At 42.7% G+C, this 21,207-nt stretch overlaps 1 protein-coding gene across 2 annotated transcripts in view; it reads left to right on the forward strand.

Annotated features, from left to right (window-relative positions):
* Positions 1–17,771: 17,771 nt before the first annotated feature.
* The window catches only part of ZEB2 (zinc finger E-box binding homeobox 2), a 131,228-nt gene continuing 127,792 nt past the window's right edge, over positions 17,772–21,207 (forward strand). The window contains exons 1-2 of one of the 2 annotated variants that reach the window (XM_061135316.1): positions 17,772–17,906; positions 20,451–20,592. In XM_061135316.1, the coding sequence (XP_060991299.1) occupies positions 20,520–20,592 (73 nt within the window). In that variant the 5' untranslated portion in view covers positions 17,772–17,906; positions 20,451–20,519. Of the gene's footprint in view, positions 17,907–20,450; positions 20,593–21,207 lie in introns of those variants that run through there. The other variant, XM_061135315.1, reaches the window with a different exon arrangement.

Here is a 21,207-nt window from a genome sequence, read left to right on the forward strand (position 1 = left end):
TATGTGTGCTATTTAGTTATCTTAAGAGTAAAGATGCTTAAGGAAACAAATTCATATCTTCACTAATTAAAGATTTATTTATAGTTTTGTTACCCTTTTTCTCTTTTAGGTAAAAAAAAAATGTACAACCACTAAAATCAATACATCAATCAAAATACTGATGCTATCTGTTTGTACTCTTTTAACTTTGAGCATCATAGTTTTCAAAGCAAAAACCCAAAAGCCTTACCTATATTCTAGGAAACTGACAATTACTGAAAATAATATCCCTCTAAGAAAAGCCAAATCCACATTCAAAAGCTATTAACTGTTGTTGTTGCAAACAGAAGTCTTAATCAGTATTTGAAAACGACAGGTAGTACATGGGTGCATGATCAGCCATGTCCAACTCTTTGCGACCCCGTGGACTGTAGCCCACCAGGCTCCTCTGTCCCTAGGATTCTCCAGGCGAGAACACTGGAGCTGGTTGCTATTTCCTACTCCAGGATACCATTCTGACTCAGGGATCAAACCCATGTCTCCTGCATCTCCGGCATCAGCAGGCTGATTCTTTACCACTGAGCCACATGAGAAGCCCCCCATAACAGGTAGTACTGGGATACAAACAAACAGCTGATGGACAGAGGGGCAGTGGTAGCAGGAAGAGAGCATTGAGGAAAGAGAGAGGGAGACTATTGCATAGGGCCTGACCCTAGGGAGAATCTAGGCCCCCTAAAGCCCTATAAAATTCCCATAAGGAGCAACCTGACCCCTAGGAAGAGTCTAGGCCCCCTAAGGTCCCTTAAGCTCCCATAAGAAGCAGCCCCCAGTTCCTTCTGATGTACTCTTGTATTTGGTTCTCTCCTAGAGCAAGTGTCCTGGTCTGGTTGCCAGTTTGAGGTCACTCCCCTGATAACCTGTCTATCCATTGCAAATGTCCTCCTGTCAGGGGCTAGAGCTTAACCATGAGACCCAGCATAGGTCAGATCTGGGTCCAATTACAACCAAAGCAGAACCCCAGGATGGAAGACACACTGCCTCATACCACCTCACCAGAATGAAGCCCCGATTCTGAGGTCAGTCTCCTGAGAGTTTTGGACACCAAAGTCCTTTAACTATTGTCCTTAGGACATTGGCCACAACCCTCGCCTCCGCCTCCTTGAAACTCTGACTCTCGGCTTCCTCTCCTCCCCTTCCCTGCCTGCTCTGAGGTCCCAAGACTCCTTCAGCACAGCCTGGAAGGGTTAAAACACATTACAGGTGATTTAAACTAATTTCAGTGGTGGCTGATGGATTTTGAACACCTGACCTTTTGTGCGTTAGGAAGATCTACTCTCGCCTTCACTTTATTCTGTAGCTATCATTTGGCTAGATGGGCCTGCCTTCTATACTCCCAATAGCATTCATCACACACAGCTTGTCCTCCCTGCCAGCCTGCAAGAATTAGGTATTTCTTGCTTACTGTTGAATCCTTTTTTCTAGCATGGTGCCCAGCACATAATAGGAATTAATAAGAAACTTGCAATGAACACACATATGATACATGTATGTAATTGTCAAGCAATCCATTAGCTTAGGAAATGAGGGGCTCCACCACATGTTTGAATGTATTAGTTGGCTGATAATACCGATGCATTAGACAGACATTTAATTATTTCATACCTACATTATATTATAAAGCACAAATATATCAACTAATATGTTTTTATCTACCAGTTTAACTTCTGTGAATTCTCTGTTAAAAAAGAGTATCTGCTAAATTTGCTTTATGAAATCCTGAGTGAAGAGAAGTGAAAGACAGCCTCTTACTGGAAGCAAAAGAACTCTAAGAAATATACGTTTTCTTGGAACTCACATTTGCCAGAAAAAAATTCTGGAAAATTGCAGGTAACATATATTCAGATAATTTCATTATGTTTACTTAAAATTAAGAATTTTATGACTTGATGGCAAAAGGAACAAACTATTTTTTAAATGTTCAGTCTCAATTATTTTTTAAATGTTCAGTCTCTATATGACTTGAGTTACCCTTACTCTCCTAGCCCAAATAAACCCAATTAATTTTCCAATTTCACTTCCAAACTACTCTCTTGAATGACTCTGTTTATGATTTGGTCTCTTAATGTGCTAAAGACAAACAACAGACCAGTTATGAAAAAGAGGGGGGAGAAATTCTTCAGAGTGCTCTGTAAAAACCAAGGCTTCCTTTCTAATACACCTACATATGCATGTGTGCTAAGTCACTTCAGTCACGTCCGACTCTTTGCGACCCTACTGACTGTAGCCTGCCTGGTTCCATTGTCCATGGGATTCTCCAGGCAAGAATACTGGAGTGGGTTGTTATGCCCTCCTCCAAAGGATCTTCCCAACTGAGGAACTGAACTTGTGTCTCTTCTGTCTTCTGCATTGGCAGGCAGATTCTTTACCTCTAGCGCCACATGGGAAGCACATATCTACATATATGTATGTAAAAATGTTAGTGTTAGTCACTCAGTCGTGTCTGAATCATGGTGACCCCATGGAGCCAGCCAGCTCCTCTGTCCATGGAATTTTCCAAGCAAGAGTACTGGACCGGGTAGCCATTCCCTTCTCCAAGGGATCTTCCCGACTCAGCGATCAAACCGTTTTCCTGCATTGCAGGCAGATTCTTTACCGTCCGATACATACATATATGTATTGGGACCAAACTGAGTCAGAGAACAATGAGTTCAATTTCTACTTTGACAGGGGTCTTGTGTGACTCCCCTCATATCTCAGTTGGTAAAGAATCCACCTGCAATGCAGGAGACCCTGGTTCAATTCCTGGGTCGGGAAGATATGCTGGAGAAGGGATAGGCTACCAACTCCAGTATTCTCAGGCTTCCTTTGTGGCTCAGCTGGTAAAGAATCCACTTGCAATGCAGGAGACCTGGGTTCAATCCCTGGGTTACGAGGATCCCCTGGAGAAGGAAAAGGCTACCCACTCCAGTTTTCTGGCCTGGAGAATTCCAGGGACTATACATTCCATGGGGTCGCAAAGAGTCAGACATGAGTGAGCAACTTTCACTTTCACTGTGTGACTCTGAGCCAGTCTTTTCAACACCCGATTTCCTCATCTGTCACATAAGAATAACAAGATTTGCCCTTTATCATTTTCCACAGTTGTTTCTATATCTGAAACATACTTAGGACTTCCAAAATAGGTTTGATTATTTTGCCTTACACCATCAAACTCTTGATTTCCTGCTTTTCCAAAGTGGGGACATAAAAATATTTACCCACCTTGAAAGAATCAAGTAAAATAATGCATATGTAAAAACTTTGAAATTTGAAAATGTTTACATGGGAAATATCTTGTTATTTTATTATTTTTGCAAGTGCATATTTCAACTAAATGCAAGTTATTAAAAAATGCAATCAGTTATTTCCAACTTTTTGGTCTCCCTTAATATGAAGCACAGAAGACCTTCTTGTGGCTAAACATATTATCAGTAAAATATGCATGTGCTTTGAGTTCTTTGCCCAGTAATAAAAATTAGCTTGTTCCATGACATTCATATTCAGTTTAAAAAGTATTTCTCAGTGTCCTCTATATGCCAGATAATAACAGTTGGGGATACTTAGCTGAGACTGTTATAACAATATGTCCTAGACTGGGTGACTTGGACAATAGCTTTTATTTTGAAAGCTGGGAAGTCTGAGATCAAGGTGCCAGCAGGTTCAGTTCCTGGTGGAAACTGGCCTCCTGGCTTGTGGACAAACACCTTCGTGCTGGGTGCTCATACCATCTTTCCTCAGTGGCCAAGGAGAGAGCGTGACCTCTGTGTTCCTCTTCTTATAAGAAGACTAGTCTTGTCATGGGTACCCCACCCTCATGACCTCATCTAAACCTAGGTTCCTCCCAAATGTCCCCCCTCCAATTACCATCACACTTGGGGTTAAGACTTCAACAGATTAATTTTGGGAGACACAACATTCAACCCATCACAGAGTATTAAGTCAAAAATGATAGTGTCCCTGACCTAATGGAGGTCTTCTTTCAGTTGAAAGAAAACATAAAGGAATGACCTCAGTGCAGAGTGTTAAATGCTATGAGGGACACAGGAGGGCTAGCCTCAGACTTCCAGGAGGAAATGACGTGTGAGCTGAGTTAAAGGATGAACAAAGAAGTCAGCCAAGTAAAGGGAGCAGGAAGGAGTATTCCTGCTAGAGTAAATAACGGCGGCAAAGGCCCTAACTTTGGAAACAGCGTGGTCTCTGTAGGGGAAAATGAAAACAACATTATAAACATGTAATTAGCCATTCAAAGAGTGGTAGGAAAAGAGGATGAAGAAAAGAAAACATTGCATATAAAAGGACCACACGTGCTTTTCTAAAGAACCTGTGGTTTTATCACATTGGTACTAAGCTTCAGGAGACGCACGAGACATGGGTTCAATCCCTGGGTCAGGAAGATCCCCTGGAGGAGGGCACAGCAACCCACACCAGTGTTCGTGCCTGGAGAATCCCATGGTCAGAGGAGCCTGGCGGGCTACAGTCCATGGGGTTGCACAGAGTCAGACACGACTGAAGTGACTTTGCATGTATGCATGCATGCACTGTGCTTCTCACACTAGGGTACTCAAACCCCGGGGACAGGCAGGATTAACATAACCCAGCTTCTTAGATTCTCAATTTTATCCATAACTATAGGAAAGAAGTGGGGCATTTTGCTTTACTACCTTCACAACTTTCAGTGGCCCTCTCTAGAGTTCACACATGACCTCGTCTCAGCTCCTTCACTGTTTTCTGTGATGCCTCTCAACCCCTATGACTGCCTGGGCATTTTCTTAGGGAAGTATCAACCTACCAGTTCTGTGCAGTTCCCCAGTTTTCTGATCTTTTCAATGGAACAGCTTGTGTCACTGACATGTTAACTGCTGGTAAAAAAAAAAGAAAAAAAAAAACAGAAGAAAATCAATTATTGTATGACCCACCAGTCCCTTAGCTCCCAAGTCCCTATTTCTGAACTTCAGTTCACCTCCAACAACATCTTCATCTTTTCCAATCTAGCCCTTGGCTTCTCAGTTGTAATAAAATAGATACTGATCTCAGGTGGAGAATAAGCATCAGAAACAGATGAACTCATAAGACACAAATCTTATGTCACTATCCTCCTGTTTTCATGCAAATGTCCCCAGTAATTAAATCAGGAAAAGAAAATGTAGCAAAAACATAGCCAAATGGTTCAAAATTTCAAAAGAAGCTGTAAATGTGGTCCTTTTTAGAAGATCAGGTTCTCACTAGAGTATGAGAAAGGGTAACAGTTGTTCTGATGAAGCAGTTTTTAAATTCTTGTCAGTGATTTGAAAAGAGATAACTGATGTATGTTGAAGAAGCTGGCAAGATTTTTAAATAGTTCGGACGCTACAGGGAGCATTTTTTTTAAAGCAATGCACTCAGAAGTGTTGGCAAGATTTTATTTGAACGTAGCAGTGCTTATGTGAGGAAGTTATTTTGAATTACCCTAGTATAAATATGTATGACTTTATTTGTATTGAAAATTTCCTTTGCCAGTGAGTGACTGCGGGACTGTTATATCTCTATTGCTTGGTAAATGATTTAGGTATTTCATTTTGGAAGTAAAATATTACAGTCAGAACTCAAAAACAGTATCAAAACCCTGTTTGTGACCACAGTGACTTTTGCACCTACATTAATGCCTTTTAATTCTTATTTGCCACGTAGAACAAATGGCATCTGTTGTTTTAAGTCTGGCTTTTCTACGTGGCATTCATGCGTGCATGCATTCATTCATCCAACAGGCATTACTCGGTGCATCTCATGTTTCAGGCTCTATGCTAGGCAATGGGCAGACAGCAATAGTATTGAACTGTCCTTCCTCATAACACATTTCATATAAACATTCTGTTTCCAGCAGGAAATTTTCCGCAGCACAGTGGAAATATCAAAACTTAAGGTCATATCTTATTATTTAAAACCTATGCCTGTTGACACTGCAGATGGTGACTGCAGCCATGAAATTAAAAGACACTTGCTCCTTGGAAGAAAAGCTATGACCAACCTAGACAGCATATTAAAAAGCAGAGCCATTACTTTACCAACAAGAGTCCATCTAGTCAAAGCTATGGTTTTTCCAGCAGTCATGTATGGATGTGAGAGCTGGACTATAAAGAAAGCTGAGCGCCGAAGAATTGATGCTTTTGAACTATGGTGTTGGAGAAGATTCTTGAGAGTCTTGGACTGCAAGGAAATCCAACCAGTCCATCCTAAAGGAAATCAGTCCTGAATATTCCTTGGAAGGATTGATGCTGAAGGTGAAACTCCAATACTTTGGCCTCCTGATGCGAAGAACTGCCTCATTGGAAAAGACCCTGATGCTGGGAAAGATTGAAGGAGGGAGGAGAAAGGAATGACAGAGGATGAGATGGCTGGATGGCATCACCGACACAATGGGCATGAGTTTGAGTAGGCTCCGGGAATTGGTGATGGACAGGGAGTGGGGTCAAAAAGAGTAGGACACAACTGAGTGACTGAACTGAACTGATGCCTGTTGAAGGTTGTGAACAAGTCTATCTTTAAAAGATAGACTTTTTTCTCTGAATAAAAAGCACTGAAAGAAAGATATGAAGCGGTGAGGGCCCCAGGTAAGAAATAGGACTTGAAGCAGAAAAAAAGAACAGAGAAGGGAAAGGAGAAAGTATTATAAACAGGACTTAATACTTTGCCTCAGTATCTTTGGGCAACCAGTTACCAGTCTACATGAAAATGAAGCTGTTGGCAGGAAAAAGCTCCCACTGGCTGATGGAGCCTGTCCATTTAAGGAAGAAGAGGGAATTCCCTGGTGGCCCAGTGGTTAGGATTCTACCCTTTCACTGCTGAGAGCCTGACTTCAATTTCTGGTTGGGGGAACTAGATCCCACAAGCCACACTCAGTGGAAAAATAAAGGAGAAACAAAACTCCCCATCTTCTCTGTTCTCTCTATTTACCTGTTGTATTTACAGGGTGAGGGGATCATATATCTTAAATTACAATTACACACTTACCTTCTGAAGCAAACCATACTTTTACTAGTCTATTCCATTTTCTCTTTATTATTTCTTTCTCTTTTCTGAGAAAACCTCTTATTAAACTTCAATATATTTACTTAAAAATAAATCATGAAAAGATTCATCAGAGCCATTTAAAGAGAAAGACAAATATATACATACAATTATACATTTGTTCCTCCATTTTTTTTTCAGAACATGTAAACTGATGTACAAGAAAGGGAATAAAACAGTTTGTGTTATATTAATATACTGTAATATGATACATAATTTGATGAAAGGAGGTTGTGTGTGTCTAAGCGTTCCATGCTACGCTCATCTATCCCCTTTTTTTTTAAGCCACGCATTTTGACTTACAGGATCTTAGTTCCCTGACGAGGGACTGAACCCTTGCCCTCAGCAGTGAAAGCTCAGGGTACTAACTACTGGACTGTCGGGGAATTCCCACAATCCTCATTCTTATCTCAGTTCTTTACAAGTGTAAAATAGATCAGCTTGTGCGTGCTTGCTCAGTCCTGTCGACTCTTTGTGACCCTACGGACCATAACCCATCAGGCTTCTCTGTCCATGGGATTCTCCAGACAAGAGCACTGGAGTGGGTTGCCATGCTTGCTCCAGGGGATCTTCCCAATCTAGGTGTCGATCTTGAGTATCGCGCATCTCCCGGATTGCAGTCAGATTCATTACTGCTGAGCCACCAGGGAGATCAGTTTACATCCCTTTAAAGCTTCTTAATGAATGGCACAAGCAGCAACAAATATTTCCTATAAATAGGCACTATTCCAGGGGATTGGGAAAGATACATTGGTGACAGATCACCTTACTTTGTCAAATAAATTACTATTTATAGATCCCAAATGAAGCAATGGTTTAAAATTTTCCAAATGACGGTACTTTGCTTTAATAGTGTAAAAAAAAAAAAAAAAAGCATTACTTTGCCCCCAAATTCAAAGTCCATGTGATTTCAAATGACATTTGCAAGCATTTTTCATCTAGCCTTGAACTATACAACTACACAAGAATCCTTACCAACAGAAGCAAAACTTCAGTAGAGATCATCTCTACAGAATGAACTATAGCAAATTATTATAAATAATTTTTCAATATCTCATATACAGGCTAAATGATGGTAGGTAATAATATAACTCAGGATCATGCAGATTTTTAAAAAATGAAATCTCAAATGCACAGCAGATACATCAACTAAACTTTAGAAGGACAAGGTTTTAACTTTTTGTCCTTGTTTCAAAAGGCCTAGTCTTTTCTGTGAACTTTCAGCTTTGTTCTGTCCCTCTTGTCTAGAAGGGTGCTAGCCATGTGCCAAGAACAATAGGTAAGCCAGCTTCCCTCAGTCCAGAAAAATTATCCCCTTGCCACAGGAGCCATACTTATGGTTCCACAATGGCCAAGGAAAAACCTAATAGGAATAGATTTTTTTTGCCTGTGTAGCAAAGTTAGTTCCAAAGAGGAAAAAAAAGAAGACTGCTTTGCACTGTAGCAGAACCATTGGAACAATATGCTCCCTGTGTCCACAGCCCGGTCCTCCCCTGACACTCTCCTTTCTAGGGCATAGGGTAGAAAAGTCACATACACAATAGATCCTGCCAGGGCCTGCTGACACAACCCTACTCCTGAATTTGCAGGCAGCAGAGTGAAGCAATGTCTTTAGATATACATACATACATATATGTATATATATATATATATATATATGTATTCTTACTTCTTTTTTTCCTTTTTTAAGCAGATGTTTCAGCACTCAGCTAGGGGGTGGGAAGAAGATACTGGAGGCAAACTTTCTCAGGGCTATTCCTTCCCTTCTACTCCCTTCCTAGTTCCTTCAAACTTGAGAAGTCTGCATTAAGAATGAGTACAGAACTTTGAACAGTACTGAGAACTGCTTTTTACCTTGAATGAGTGATCTTTGACATTTCTTGGCCACACGAAGCTGCAAGAGGAATTCCTCTCATGTCAGGTCATATAGGGAGAATTACATGGAAAAAATATTTGTTCTTACAATTGTAAACAGAAGTGTGAAATGCATAATCAAATGGTAAAGGACATTTATTCATCTCAGAGTTTAGAACTGTGATGCTTAGAATCACGAGCACTCCACCTTTTCTACTAGAAGTTGAGAAATTCCACATTACTTCTCCAGTTGTTCTAAGTAAGCACTGATTTCTGTAACACGCAGGAACCAGTTAAACAGTTCCTAATAAAATCATAAAGTAATTAAAATAATTAAATAAATGGCAATCAGATCACTTAAAATTATGAAATAAGTATCACCTAAAATATATGCTACATTCACTCTGGTTTTTCTATAATTTAACTTTACTTATTTTTCAGATAATTCATGAGAGGGAATTTCTATTTATTGATATGCCTACCCTGTATCAGACACTGTCCATTTATTGTCATATTTTTTCCCCCACAGCCAGCTTAAATTTAAGTCCTCTTCTGCTCATTTTAAAAATGAGGTTCACAGGGGCTTAATATCTCATCCTCAATACACAATTAGTACTCACAAAGCAGGGAGTCAAATCCAGTTGATCTAATTTCAAAGCCACTACAATATGCTGTAATTGAGGAGAATACAAGGAATCTTTGAGATTCAGTTCTCAGTCAACAAGCAATTCAAAAATTGCATAAGAAATAAAAACAATTCCCAGATGTGCTTGTATCATGATCTCTCCTTCATCACTAACTTGTCCTGTGCTTGGGCCAGCCCTGGGACCAGTGTGAACTAGCAGGAAACTGTTCATAGGAGCATCCCTAACTCAAGGGTCCTGGTGAGAAGACAGAAATAGGAAAGATACTTTGTCTGGGAAGCCAATACAACAAAGCCAGAGAAACCATTCTACCTGCACCAATCCTGCAACTGCAAAAATGAGCCTAGGTGTTAGATCCAAATGGCAAAATAAGCCACACATGGAAAACCAAGCACTAACCAAGTCATTAGGAGGTCTGCAAAAGGCCACAATGCAATATGCAGAGTGGGTGGACACGAGAGGCTCAGGACATCTGCTGAAGGTGAGAAGACATTGGATGTCACCTGTCTGTGGTGTCTGTCAAAAGGATGAGTCTGGCAGATTTAAAGGCCCGTGAAGAATCAGACCCTTGAATTCTAGAGAAAGTCACTGATTTCCCCTAGGTCATATCTACAACTAGAAAAGGGTAGGCTAGAAAAGCAGGTTCCTCTCTTGGCTATTATTATTTCATAGTTGTGATTATCACATAGAGAATAATTTTTCAGAGTAAGGTTGTTGTATTTAAGTACCTGAAATATGACTGCAAAAAATAATAATAATAAATCACTTTTAGAACAGTGCAAAATTAGAACAAACAAGACTTATAATTTGACCTTTTAATAGAACAAGGATTATTAAAGAAGATCACAAAGCATCATGAAGTTATTTCCAGGTCACTAAACAATCTGTAGGTGCAAATAGTTTCTGGCCCCATTTTCCTTTACAAAGGAAAAAAAGAAAAAGGTACCGGTCACTCTAAGTCCCTAGGCTGATGTCCAAATGGCCCTTTTGGTAGTTTTGATGTGAAAGAAGCATGGAATGGCTCCTTTGAGAAAGGAAACAATTAAGGGACCCTTTAAGTGTTTGGGGGAATCTTAAGGAAAACAAGAAGTCAGTATTAGGATTAAATATCGCAGTAGTTTTTTCCCTTTAGCATATACATTGATTTTTCAGCTTATGCATCAAAAAGAAAATCTGGTCTATTCTTTGGTTAAGAGACTAATGAATTTCATTTTCCTTTAGTAAACTGATTTTCCCTCCCACTATAGGTATTTAGAATTAGCACAAACCTCAGGATAACTACAATTCCAAAAGGAAATGCTCAGTTCATTATGAATGATCTTACAACAAACAGTGCTCTGACAGCCAAATTCCTGGTCTCCAAATTTGTAAGTTTGCCCTTTTTTTTCTCAGAAGTCTTACTCAAGACTGCTTCTGAGCTTCTACATATTTAACCCTTACAGTCAAAGAGAATAGGTTACTAAAGAACATGAGAAACTTCAAGTTCATACATTCGGACTAAAAGAAATCTGATATTTATAAACAAATTATGATCATACTGAATACAATAAATTAACTCCTTAAGTAACAGAATAAAAAAATACCATTTTCATATCAGTGGCTTTACATTCTCTGAAGAGGTCTAAAGAACTGTAAACCACCCAAAAACCCGATGATGCTTTTCATCTTATTTCTTCACTTTAATAACACAGCACTCATTTCTCAACAGAAAAATGACGAATGATACTAAAAGGGAAATAGTTGTTTTTACCAGTCAAAATTGTCTTCAACTGATCTATATGTTCCATGTTATTTTTTCAATCTTTTCATTATGATAATAAAGTTACACTATAGTGACATTTCAGACAATACTTTAATTCTTATTAAAACTCAGAAGAACAGACATTATTAGTGTACCCACAAGAATATACATTTCTAGTAGCTTGTCAGTAATCACACAGGTTAACCTACAGGGTTAGTACTCAAAATAGCTTTTTTGAACTTCAACTGACACAGGGTATAAAAATATCAGGGATAGGCTTGCTTGATCATTTTAAAATAATTTCAAATCAACCCATATGTTATTAAATAAAAATAAAAAATATCTTAAATTCATGTATGAATTATTTATCAATTACCTCAATTTCCACTTTCTGACTTGTGTAAATAGACACAACCAAAAAGTTCAATAACCAAATTCCAGTAAGAAAAAATGGTGCATAATTAGTGCACATCTCTTCCTTTGGGGAGGAGAGTGACTTTTACATAGGGTATTGTTTTTCTTAATTAATTGCAGTCTGTCACATGTTTGTATGTGATTGCTACATAAATGATTTACAAAGTGTTAAGAAGTTTTATGGATATCTAGAAAGAATAGTACAACTCAATAAATAAACTTTTACAAGTGTTGAATAGAAATTTTACATTAAAATGTTATTTTATTTCTTCGTCCTGAGAGAATGAATTTTTTTAAAAACACAGTTAAAACCAAGCATTAGATATGCAAATATGTGTTCAGATCAGAGATACCAAAATTATTCAAATGATTAATTATTCATCATAAAATGTCAATTAATAATTATGAAGCATAAAAGGCATCTTTCTAATGCATCTTTATTTTTCTTGGCCTAAAAAGGATTTAATATACATGTTCAATTGACTACTAACAAGTTTTAAAAATCCAACAAAGTAAACAAATTGCAAACAAGTGCAAACTCTGAATTTTAATAGGAGAACAACATACTCAAAATGAATGAAAGACAGAAAAAAAAAATAAGTAAAACTAAAACCAGAGCCACATTCATGACACACACAGCTCCACGTTAACTCACTTGCTAGGCAATAGGGCAACTGGCCAAGAAAACAACCCAACAACTGAAGTTGTGAATTTGCTTAGCCTCTACAAAATACAGGACATGATGTTTTTCTCTGAACTGATCAATATTCCTGAAAGGCAGGGGTGCTTTAGAAATTTTTTACACTTTCCAAACAGTCATTAAAAGAAAAAGCACAGCTTAAGTTTCTTTAAATTACCTATTGTAATTTCTAAAGTCTGTTAAGCATTGCTAAAATACCACCATAAATGAGAAATTTTTTTCACATTGCTTTAAAGCTAAAGAATTTCCCTTTATCAAGTATTATTCATTTTTCCTCCAGGAAGATTCTATCTTTTAAGAAAAAAAGAAGTCAATTTGAGCTGATATGGTAATTCAGGATAAGGAGACATTATGATTACCGAGATATAGATTTATATTTATTTTATTACTATTATTATTTTACTTTTCACTGACACCTGGGGAACTTGTTCTGTGATGACCCAGGGAGTTATTTTAGTCAGGGTGTCCCTGACCTCCTGCTGGTAGATTAATTACATATGAAACACTGTGTTTTCAAAACGAAATGATAAATCTGGACACATAGAGGAGGCAGAAAAGAATCAGAGCGAGAGAGGAGATCTTAAGAAACAAAACAAGGGATTGCAAAAGGGAGATAGATAGGATCCTGTAGGAAATGCAATTGGGAAAGAATTTCAAGAAAACAAGGATAAAGGGCAGGGAGGGCTGAAAGGATGGCAAGAGGGAGGAAAGAAGGGAAGAAAGGATTCGGGGTTTTTCAATTCCCAGGCGAGGCTGCTGGCGTCCGCGCCCTTAACGCCACAGCCTTCCAAGTTGAGGCGAAAGCCACCTCCTCGGGCCTGCGTCGCATCCAACTTACTCCAAGTTTTCTGGTGACTCCTACAGGGCCCTTTCCGTCCCCCCTCCCACCCCTTGGTGAGATTGACAGTCGCGTGGAGGAGGCTTTTCCAGGCACAGGCTTTCTCATGGTAATCAGCCCCCAGCATCACCTCCCGGCCGCGGCCGCTCCCGCTCCGCGCGCAGCTAGCGGACCCCGGGGACCGGAAACAAGGCGGCGGGCGGGGAGCCGGCCAGCGAGCCAGGTCAGCTGACCCGGCCGCGGGGCGGGGGTCGCGGGGCTCCTGGGCGGGCGGGGGCAGAACCCCCTCCCACGTGCTCCTCCGCCGGTACTGCGGGGGCCTCACCCTGCGGTCAAATGAAGGGACCGAAGCCGGGGGCGTGGGGGACAGAGAGCGCGGAGAACTGGGGGCGACCAGCAGACCTGTTTTGCATCAATAAATTAAGACGCTTATTTGAGTCCTGAAGTTTGCTGGTTCCTGTCAGTGGAGACGCTGGCAAAAGAAAAAAAAAAAAAAAAAAAAGCTCTGAAGCCGAGATTCAGCCTTAACTTCAAAAAATAAAAAAATAAAATGAACCGCTCAGCTGGCCGCCCTGCTGGGGCCAGGTGACGTGCGAGATTCCAGAGCCCGCGGGCCTCGCAGCAGGGATGTTAGAGACGGTCTGAGATTCTCTATGGTCCTGTTTTGATTTTGTTTGAAAGGGCTTCTCAGAGAGATGCTCCTGATTTTTTTTTTTTTTTTTTTTTTAAATAGACTTTCCCCTCCTATCCTAGGCTCAACTCCGAATGGATTGGATTGCGAGTTCGCACGTGAGAAAACCGTTTGACTTGGCTTGGACTCCGGCCGCCCCCCACCCCCTCAACATACCCCGATTGCAGGGGTCCCCCTTATCACCCTTTCCTTGCAACTCTAAAAGAAGTTGCCCACCTCCTGTGTAACAGCACGGTCGAAATAATTCCTCTGGATGAAAGATCAATTCCGTTTCAAAAAGAGAATAGGTTCCTTTTTTTTTTCTCCACATGGTACAAAATAAACAGAATTTGCTTAAAAAAAAATCATTAGCTATGGCCAAATTCGAATTCCTGCTACAGCCTGTGTGTTCAGGGGCAGAAACACTGCATCTCTTCGGGCATCTGGGCCGACAAGGGGAGCTGGGGGCAGGGGAGAAAAGGGGAGCTGCTTGGAGAGTTAAGGAAACTGACAGACTGAGAGGTGAATGGGGGGACAAGCACCAGGTCCTGGCTGGAGGGAATTGGAAAACAAAAGTGCATCTTCACACGCTGCCTGGGTGGAGGGAATTCTGAGGGAGGCAGTTTGTTTTACTCAAAGAAATCTTAAAGCATTATTTTTCTCTCGTCCATGTCCATTGCATTGCAATATTATTTCACATTTGCATGTATCTGTTGTTTTAATCCCCTTGGTCTGCGCTAATCTCGAAATAGATTATTAATGGGGAAGAAAGCCCGGGAAGAAGCGATTCATCTGCAGGACTTGCTTTGCTGTGTAAGGAGCCGAAAGCTAGTAGCTCCTAGTCCTCTCTCGACTTTTCCCTGCGTCCTGCGCTTCAGCATCCCGCTGATCCCACGATCCCCATTGTCCCCGACCTGGCCTTCGGACTAAGGGAGTGTTCCGAACGTATTTATATCCCGGCTTCCTCCGATCCCACCGCCTCTGCTGTTGTGGGAACTCTCTTGGTCAAATGGGGAGGGGAGTGTCGGGGGCGTGCCAGGCGGGGGAGGAGGGCAACCCACCAGCGCGCTCACCCCTCGTGGGGACGCTTCGCGTGCCACCGTCTAAATATCCACCTTGATGGGAACCTGAAAGATTGCTTTTTTTTTTTTTAACCCCAATTCAAATACTTTCACGTCGGAACTACCACTGCTAAGTGTTGGGGCTGTCTCCTGCCACTCGAACAATTACTGAACCCAGAGTAATCAGATGATTAGCTCTTTTTAATGGAAATACTTGCCTTTTTTTTTTTTTTTAAGTCAGATCTTAAGTAACCTGACATTAATATACATAATAAAGACAAGTGATTTGTTAGCCGTTTGATTGGATTCTTTGACCTGAGGTTTACCACTGAGTGTACGTCTGGGCTGTAAGCTCCAGTGGCTCCCTGGGGTCCTCAGGTGGAGTCTTACCTGGAATTACTCCATGCCAGGGACACCTTTGTCCTGGAAATGGGAGAGGAAACGCTGAAATGCAAACTTCTACAGAAAGCTAGACTCGATTTTTTTTTTAAATAAAAAAGTGGGGGAAAGTGAATTTTTAAAAAGGATATTAATAATAGAAGTAAATCTCAGGAGAAACTTGATAAGTCATATATTTATAGAGATAGGAATATTAAAGAAATGTAAAGCATAAAACTGAGAATGTGCCTGACCCATGGTGGAAATCTTTTAATTTTCTTTTTTTATTATTAAATTTTAGGCTGGTGATCTCAAATGCTCCTCTATAAGTAAATTATCTGAGTGGTGTGGGGGAGATGATTCTCATTGTAATAAATGCTTAAGGTAGCAAAGAGGTGATTCTGTTATCAACTGTGAAAATGTACTTCCTCACATCCTAAAGTAAGTATTGGTTGTGGTCATGCTGGGTGGCTATTGCCCCCTCCCCAATAAACATACAAAATACAAAGCTGCGCACCTCTGGGATGTGGATGTGGCGAACCAAGGGGTGGCTTTTCCCTCCTCTTGAGTGCAATTGCCAGTGACTGTTGCATTCAAAGTCTTGCTTTAGCCACACATTCAAAGTACAGTTCAAAGCAGTTTATCTTAATGTGAGTAAAAGTCTAGTGTTGGATCAGGGTGTTATTTGTTTCAGGTTTCATCAGACTGAAAACTGGGGGCTGTAACATATTAACAATATTAAAGCAGAAAAAAAAAATATGGCATGAGGCTGTCCTTCAGTCCTCTTGACACCTCCACCTTTACCTTTGCAAAGAAGTCCAAGACTGTGGGACTGAAAGTTTATTTGTGCTCTGAGGTTCTCAAGCACTTTCACTCTTTAAAAAAAAAAAAAAAAAGCCTCACAGTTCTTTAAGAAATTGAGCCTGAACCACTGGAGGCTAAGAGATTTCTTCCTTTTCCGATAAATGCCTGTGCTCAGCATCCTCAAATTTGGCTGTCTTTATTTACTTCTATATTAGTTCCAATTATGTGCAGTGTAAACCAGCTTTTTGATTAACAAAACAGCAGAGCATTGGTTAAGAACACTTAAACTTCAAAAAAAATTCCCCTGGGAAGTAGGCTCTGAATTGGTTAATAATGTGCAGTACTTGCTAAATTGCTGACTTCCAGATGTGGAAAATATCTTTCTTGTTTAGGACCTATGTAACCTGATTGGATTACGACAGAAGCGTCACGTTGGAAGCTTTTGAGTGATTATTTAATTAACCATACAGTAGAAAGCTGTATTCTCCAGGAAATCCCTTCCATATTTACATAACCAATCCCTTCAGAGCAAAGGTGGAGTCTTTTCTTTTTAATTTTACTTTAATTGCAATATTAAAAAATATATACTCCAAAACTTAGACCCCATGCCGTTTAATATCGTGCTCTTCCTTCCCTGCTAAAGTCCTCTATGGCCTTTCTCCTTTTCCTCCTGCCTCCCTCCACACACTCCCTCACTTTGTAGTGAGGTCTCCTTGAGATGTAGAGAGATTCAGAGATCGGTCAACTCAGCGCTCTATGTTAATTTACTTAGAGACCCTTTTTAAAAATGCCAAACCACTTTTTAGTATTGGGATCCAATCCAGAAATTCATCACATACACACACCCCAACACACATGCCCTAAAATGCAGCTCACATACAGCAATTTTCCCCCCTCTGGCTCTGGCATCTTGAAAGAAAATAATAATAATAATAATAATAATACGAGAAAGGGCAAAAAATTTAGTTCCAGAAACCGTGCTGAGAAATCCACACAACTTAATGTGCATCTCAAATCTGGTTATTAGAGATATCTGTATAAGAAGAGGCGATGTGGATTGAGGAACCGGGATCTTTCCCTTTAACTTTCGCCCCTTAGAGTTCTCCAGTTCTGTGAATGGTGTGCACCGTTTTCCGCCCTGTACTCTGTAGGATTTAGTGATGAGGATAATGATGCCAAAGGCTTGACGGGGGGGGGGGGGGGGGGGGGCGGGAGGGGGGGCGTGGAGAAGAGAGGGAGGGAGGGAGGGAGGGAGGCGAGAGGGAGGGAGAGAGGAAGGGAGGGAGGTGGAATTTCATTTCTTCCACTAAAGCGTTTGCGGAGACTTCAAGGTATAATCTATCCCAGATCCTTTCCCAGAGAGAAACTTGGCGATCACGTTTTCACATGATGCTCACGCTCAGGGCGCTTCAATTATCCCTCCCCACAAAGATAGGTGGCGCGTGTTTCAGGGTCTCTCTCTCTCCTACAGAAAAGAAAAAGAAAAAAATGTCATTAGAAGAGGCGTAACACGTCAGTCCGTCCCCAGGTTTGTGTTTCCTGGAGTGGCCGAAAGAGATCAGTTCTAACCTGCTCCGCAGGAATAACGGTCCTGCCTCCAGACACTCTTGGCGAGGTTTTGTACAGTTTGCTCCGGGAGCTGTTTCTTCGCTTCCACCTTTTTCTCCCCCACACTTCGCGGCTTCTTCATGCTTTTTCTTCTCACCATTTCTGGCCAAAACTACAAACAAGACTTCGCAGGTAGGTTTTTTTTTTCCCCCTTTTCTCTCTTTTTATTCCTTTTTGGCATGGTCACCCCCCCCCCCACCTTCCTTTTATGATTTTCTCCTTTTAAGTGGGGATGTGAGTCTAAAGTGAGAAGGAGTGTCTGTGGGTAGGAATTTCAGGTGGGTTTAGCTCCTTTATGGCAAGCTTTTCCCAAGAGTGACTTCTTCGATTTTTCTCGCCCTCCCTCTGTCTCTCTCCTTCTTTTTCTCCCCTTTTTTTCCTCCCCCAAATAATTTGCCCTGTACCTGTCCATTCAGGTAACCAAAGGTGCCTTTTACTACCCAGCCTTGGAAAAGTTTTATTGAGAACTGTATGGTTGGAATAAAAACTCTTCAAGGGGAGAGATTTTGCTCTGTTTTCACGTCTAGTTCCAATTCATTGTATTCAGCAATTAAAACTTGGCAAATACCTGTTAATAATTACAAAACTTGATGGACACAAACCTACCAAATTCGGGAGCAAGTCTTTCTCTTAGATATGGCAGTCCAACCTTTCCCACCGAAGAAGGCTGTTTTCTAAGTAGAAAGTTGCCTGTTTTTGTCTGCTTAGCGAGTTTCATTTCTTTATTTCATTCTTTGTGTGTGTATGTATGTGAAGTAACACCTCACTTCTGTGATGATAAATAAAGAAGTGAAAGTCCTCATGGAACTTGAGTCGTTTACCAAAGAGGGGGGGGGGGCTCACTACAGCTGGGAAGAAAACTGCCGTCAGGATGTTAGGGTTTTAAATTAAGGATAACTTTTGAAATTGTATTTCCAGTGGCAAAGTCATATAGAGACAGAAGATACACTCAAATATCCCATTCCATACTTTGGCACTGAAAAGTCGAGATAGCAGGAGTTCCCAGGAACAGGGGTGATCCCGGTTAACATGAATGTGTGTCTCCCACCTACTTACATATTTTACATGCTCCCCCTATAATGATGAAGGTAAGATTACTAACTCCAGAGTTAGAAATAACAGGCAAAGATAAAGTTTACAGCACAAATGCCCTGTTTGTCCCTCACACACACATGCTCATAAAACTAGCAGCTTACTTTATTAAACATGTATTTATATGCAATCCTGCGTAAGTCTCAGCAGGAATACAGACAGGCCAGCTGTTTCTTCCCAGACACTTGTGTGTCCATTTCTGTATTTCAGGATTTTTCCCAACAATTTCAAATCCACAGGAAAGCCAAGACATGACAAAATGTGTCAAACTTAAAAGGCTGCCACTATGCCTAGGTTAAATTCAAGGTGCTTTCTAAATCATTTACTTCCCCTTCTCTCTGCAAACCCCCCCCCCCCCGCCCTTACCCCTCTCAGCAAATGTGTGGAAACTGATACTCACTTTCCAGGTTTTCCGCAAAGCTTCTAACACAGGAGACAATAGGTGCGGGGCGTGGGGACCGAGTGTACTCGGCAGAGAAAGGGTTAATGGCCCTTGTGTTACAGTTTGCATCTGTTACATCTTTTATAGCCCCCTGTTTAAACTAATCCTCGAGGCACAGCATCTTCCCAACCTCCATCGAGTTTCGGGATTCTCCTCCTCTCCTGCCTGCCTCCGAGGTTCCCCTTCTCCAAGTTTTGACAGTTTCAACTGAAAAAATGCAGCGCCTCTCTCGATTTTTAGGTACAAAAGTTTCGAAGCCAGAAAGGATACGATCATTCAGTAGGGCTGAAAAGTATTGTCGTAGCGGTTGGACTTTCTCTTTCCTTTCTTGAGGGGAAAAAACAATTTTCTACTGGAACTATTTAAGGGAACCAGTGTGGGGGAGCATGTGTGTGAGTGAGGTGGGGGGAAATACTTAAGTAAATATTGTCAAAGTGGAGAAGGTGGCGGCGGGGTGGGGGGGGGGGGGCGGAGGGACAGTGTCCAAAGAGGCTTATAATTATATTTCTTATTGCGGCGTGAAACGGGAAATCCTAATTTGGGGGCGGGGGTGTGGGGGGGGGGAGGAACAGACAGTGTCTCGATAAACTCCGAAAGGGGAGGGGATGGGACGCGGGGCGAGTGGGCTTCCTATAATTACTATTATCAATTTGCCCGAGTGTGCTTCATCGGGGGTTGTTTCGCGTTGTTTGTTTGTTTGTTTGTTTGCTTCCTCTGGGGAATGGGGTGGGGGGTGGTGAGACAAGATGAGAGCTAAAGCAAGCTTCGCCTCACCCCAAGTTGCCGAGCCGGGCTGAGGACTTTTCGGAGGAAAGGGTCCGCCTAGCCCTGAGTCAAGCAGCCTTACTGTACGGCCGTGTGCATTCCCTCATACGGTCAGGAGTTATGACTCATTTTGAAGATGTAATTCTTGTCTCTCTGATCCCCTCGCGGGTGCAACACACCAAACAGTAACAAACACAAAGCGCCTCGGGGCCAAGGCTGGGGGCGGGGGGCGGGGAGGGGGCCGCCGAAGTTTCGCTTTGGCGTTGGGGGGCGCGGATGGGTGCTCGCCCGGGCCCTGGCCCGGCTCCCCCGGGCGGCCCGCGCGCGTTTCAATGGGCGCGGGCGATGCCCACATTGTCGCTGTGTTTGGTTGCTAGATCGAGCCTGCGTGCTGCCGAAGCAGGGCGCCGAGTCCATGCGAACTGCCATCTGATCCGCTCTTATCAATGAAGCAGCCGATCATGGCGGATGGCCCCCGGTGCAAGAGACGCAAACAAGCCAATCCCAGGAGGAAAAACGGTAAGAAGCGGCCCGAACCAAACTTTTCCGGGCCACTCTGCGGCTCCAGACCCGGGGAGAAGGAGGGGGAGAGGGAAAAGGAACCGAGGCGGCGGCGGCGGCGGCGCCCAGGGCTCGCGGGCGAGCCTCCCTCCGCGGCCGGCGCCGGAGCCCGGCGCGCGCGGCGACTGGACGGTGGGGAGTTGGGGGAAGTGCCGGGCAAAGTGAGCGGCGGGCGCCGGGGGGCTCCGAGCGCCGGGGTCCGGCCGGGGCCCGGCGCCCCCACCTCTGCCGCCCCCGGCGCCCCCGCCTCCGCCCTCCCTCCCTCCGCCTCCGCCTCCCGCTCCGGGAGCGCCCGGCCCGCCGGCTCCCCGGCCGGGCTGCGGGAGCGCCCGGCGAGGGCAGGGCGGGGGGCCTGGGCGCCGGGTCGCGCAGGATCGCGGGGTGGGGGCGGGGGTGGCAGAGGGCCGGCGAGGGCGGGAGAGGGGCCCCGGGGCTGTGCCTCCGCCAGGCTCAAAGTTTCTTGCCGGAGTCGCCCGGCCGCCTCTCCGCACGCCAAGTAACGGTCCGCCGGCAGCGGGGCCCGGCGGGCCAGGCGCGCCGGGACCCCGGGGTGGGAGGGTCTCGGCCGGCCCC

The sequence above is a fragment of the Dama dama genome, chromosome 33, assembly GCF_033118175.1.
Source record: "Dama dama isolate Ldn47 chromosome 33, ASM3311817v1, whole genome shotgun sequence".
Classification (NCBI taxonomy): domain Eukaryota; kingdom Metazoa; phylum Chordata; class Mammalia; order Artiodactyla; family Cervidae; genus Dama; species Dama dama.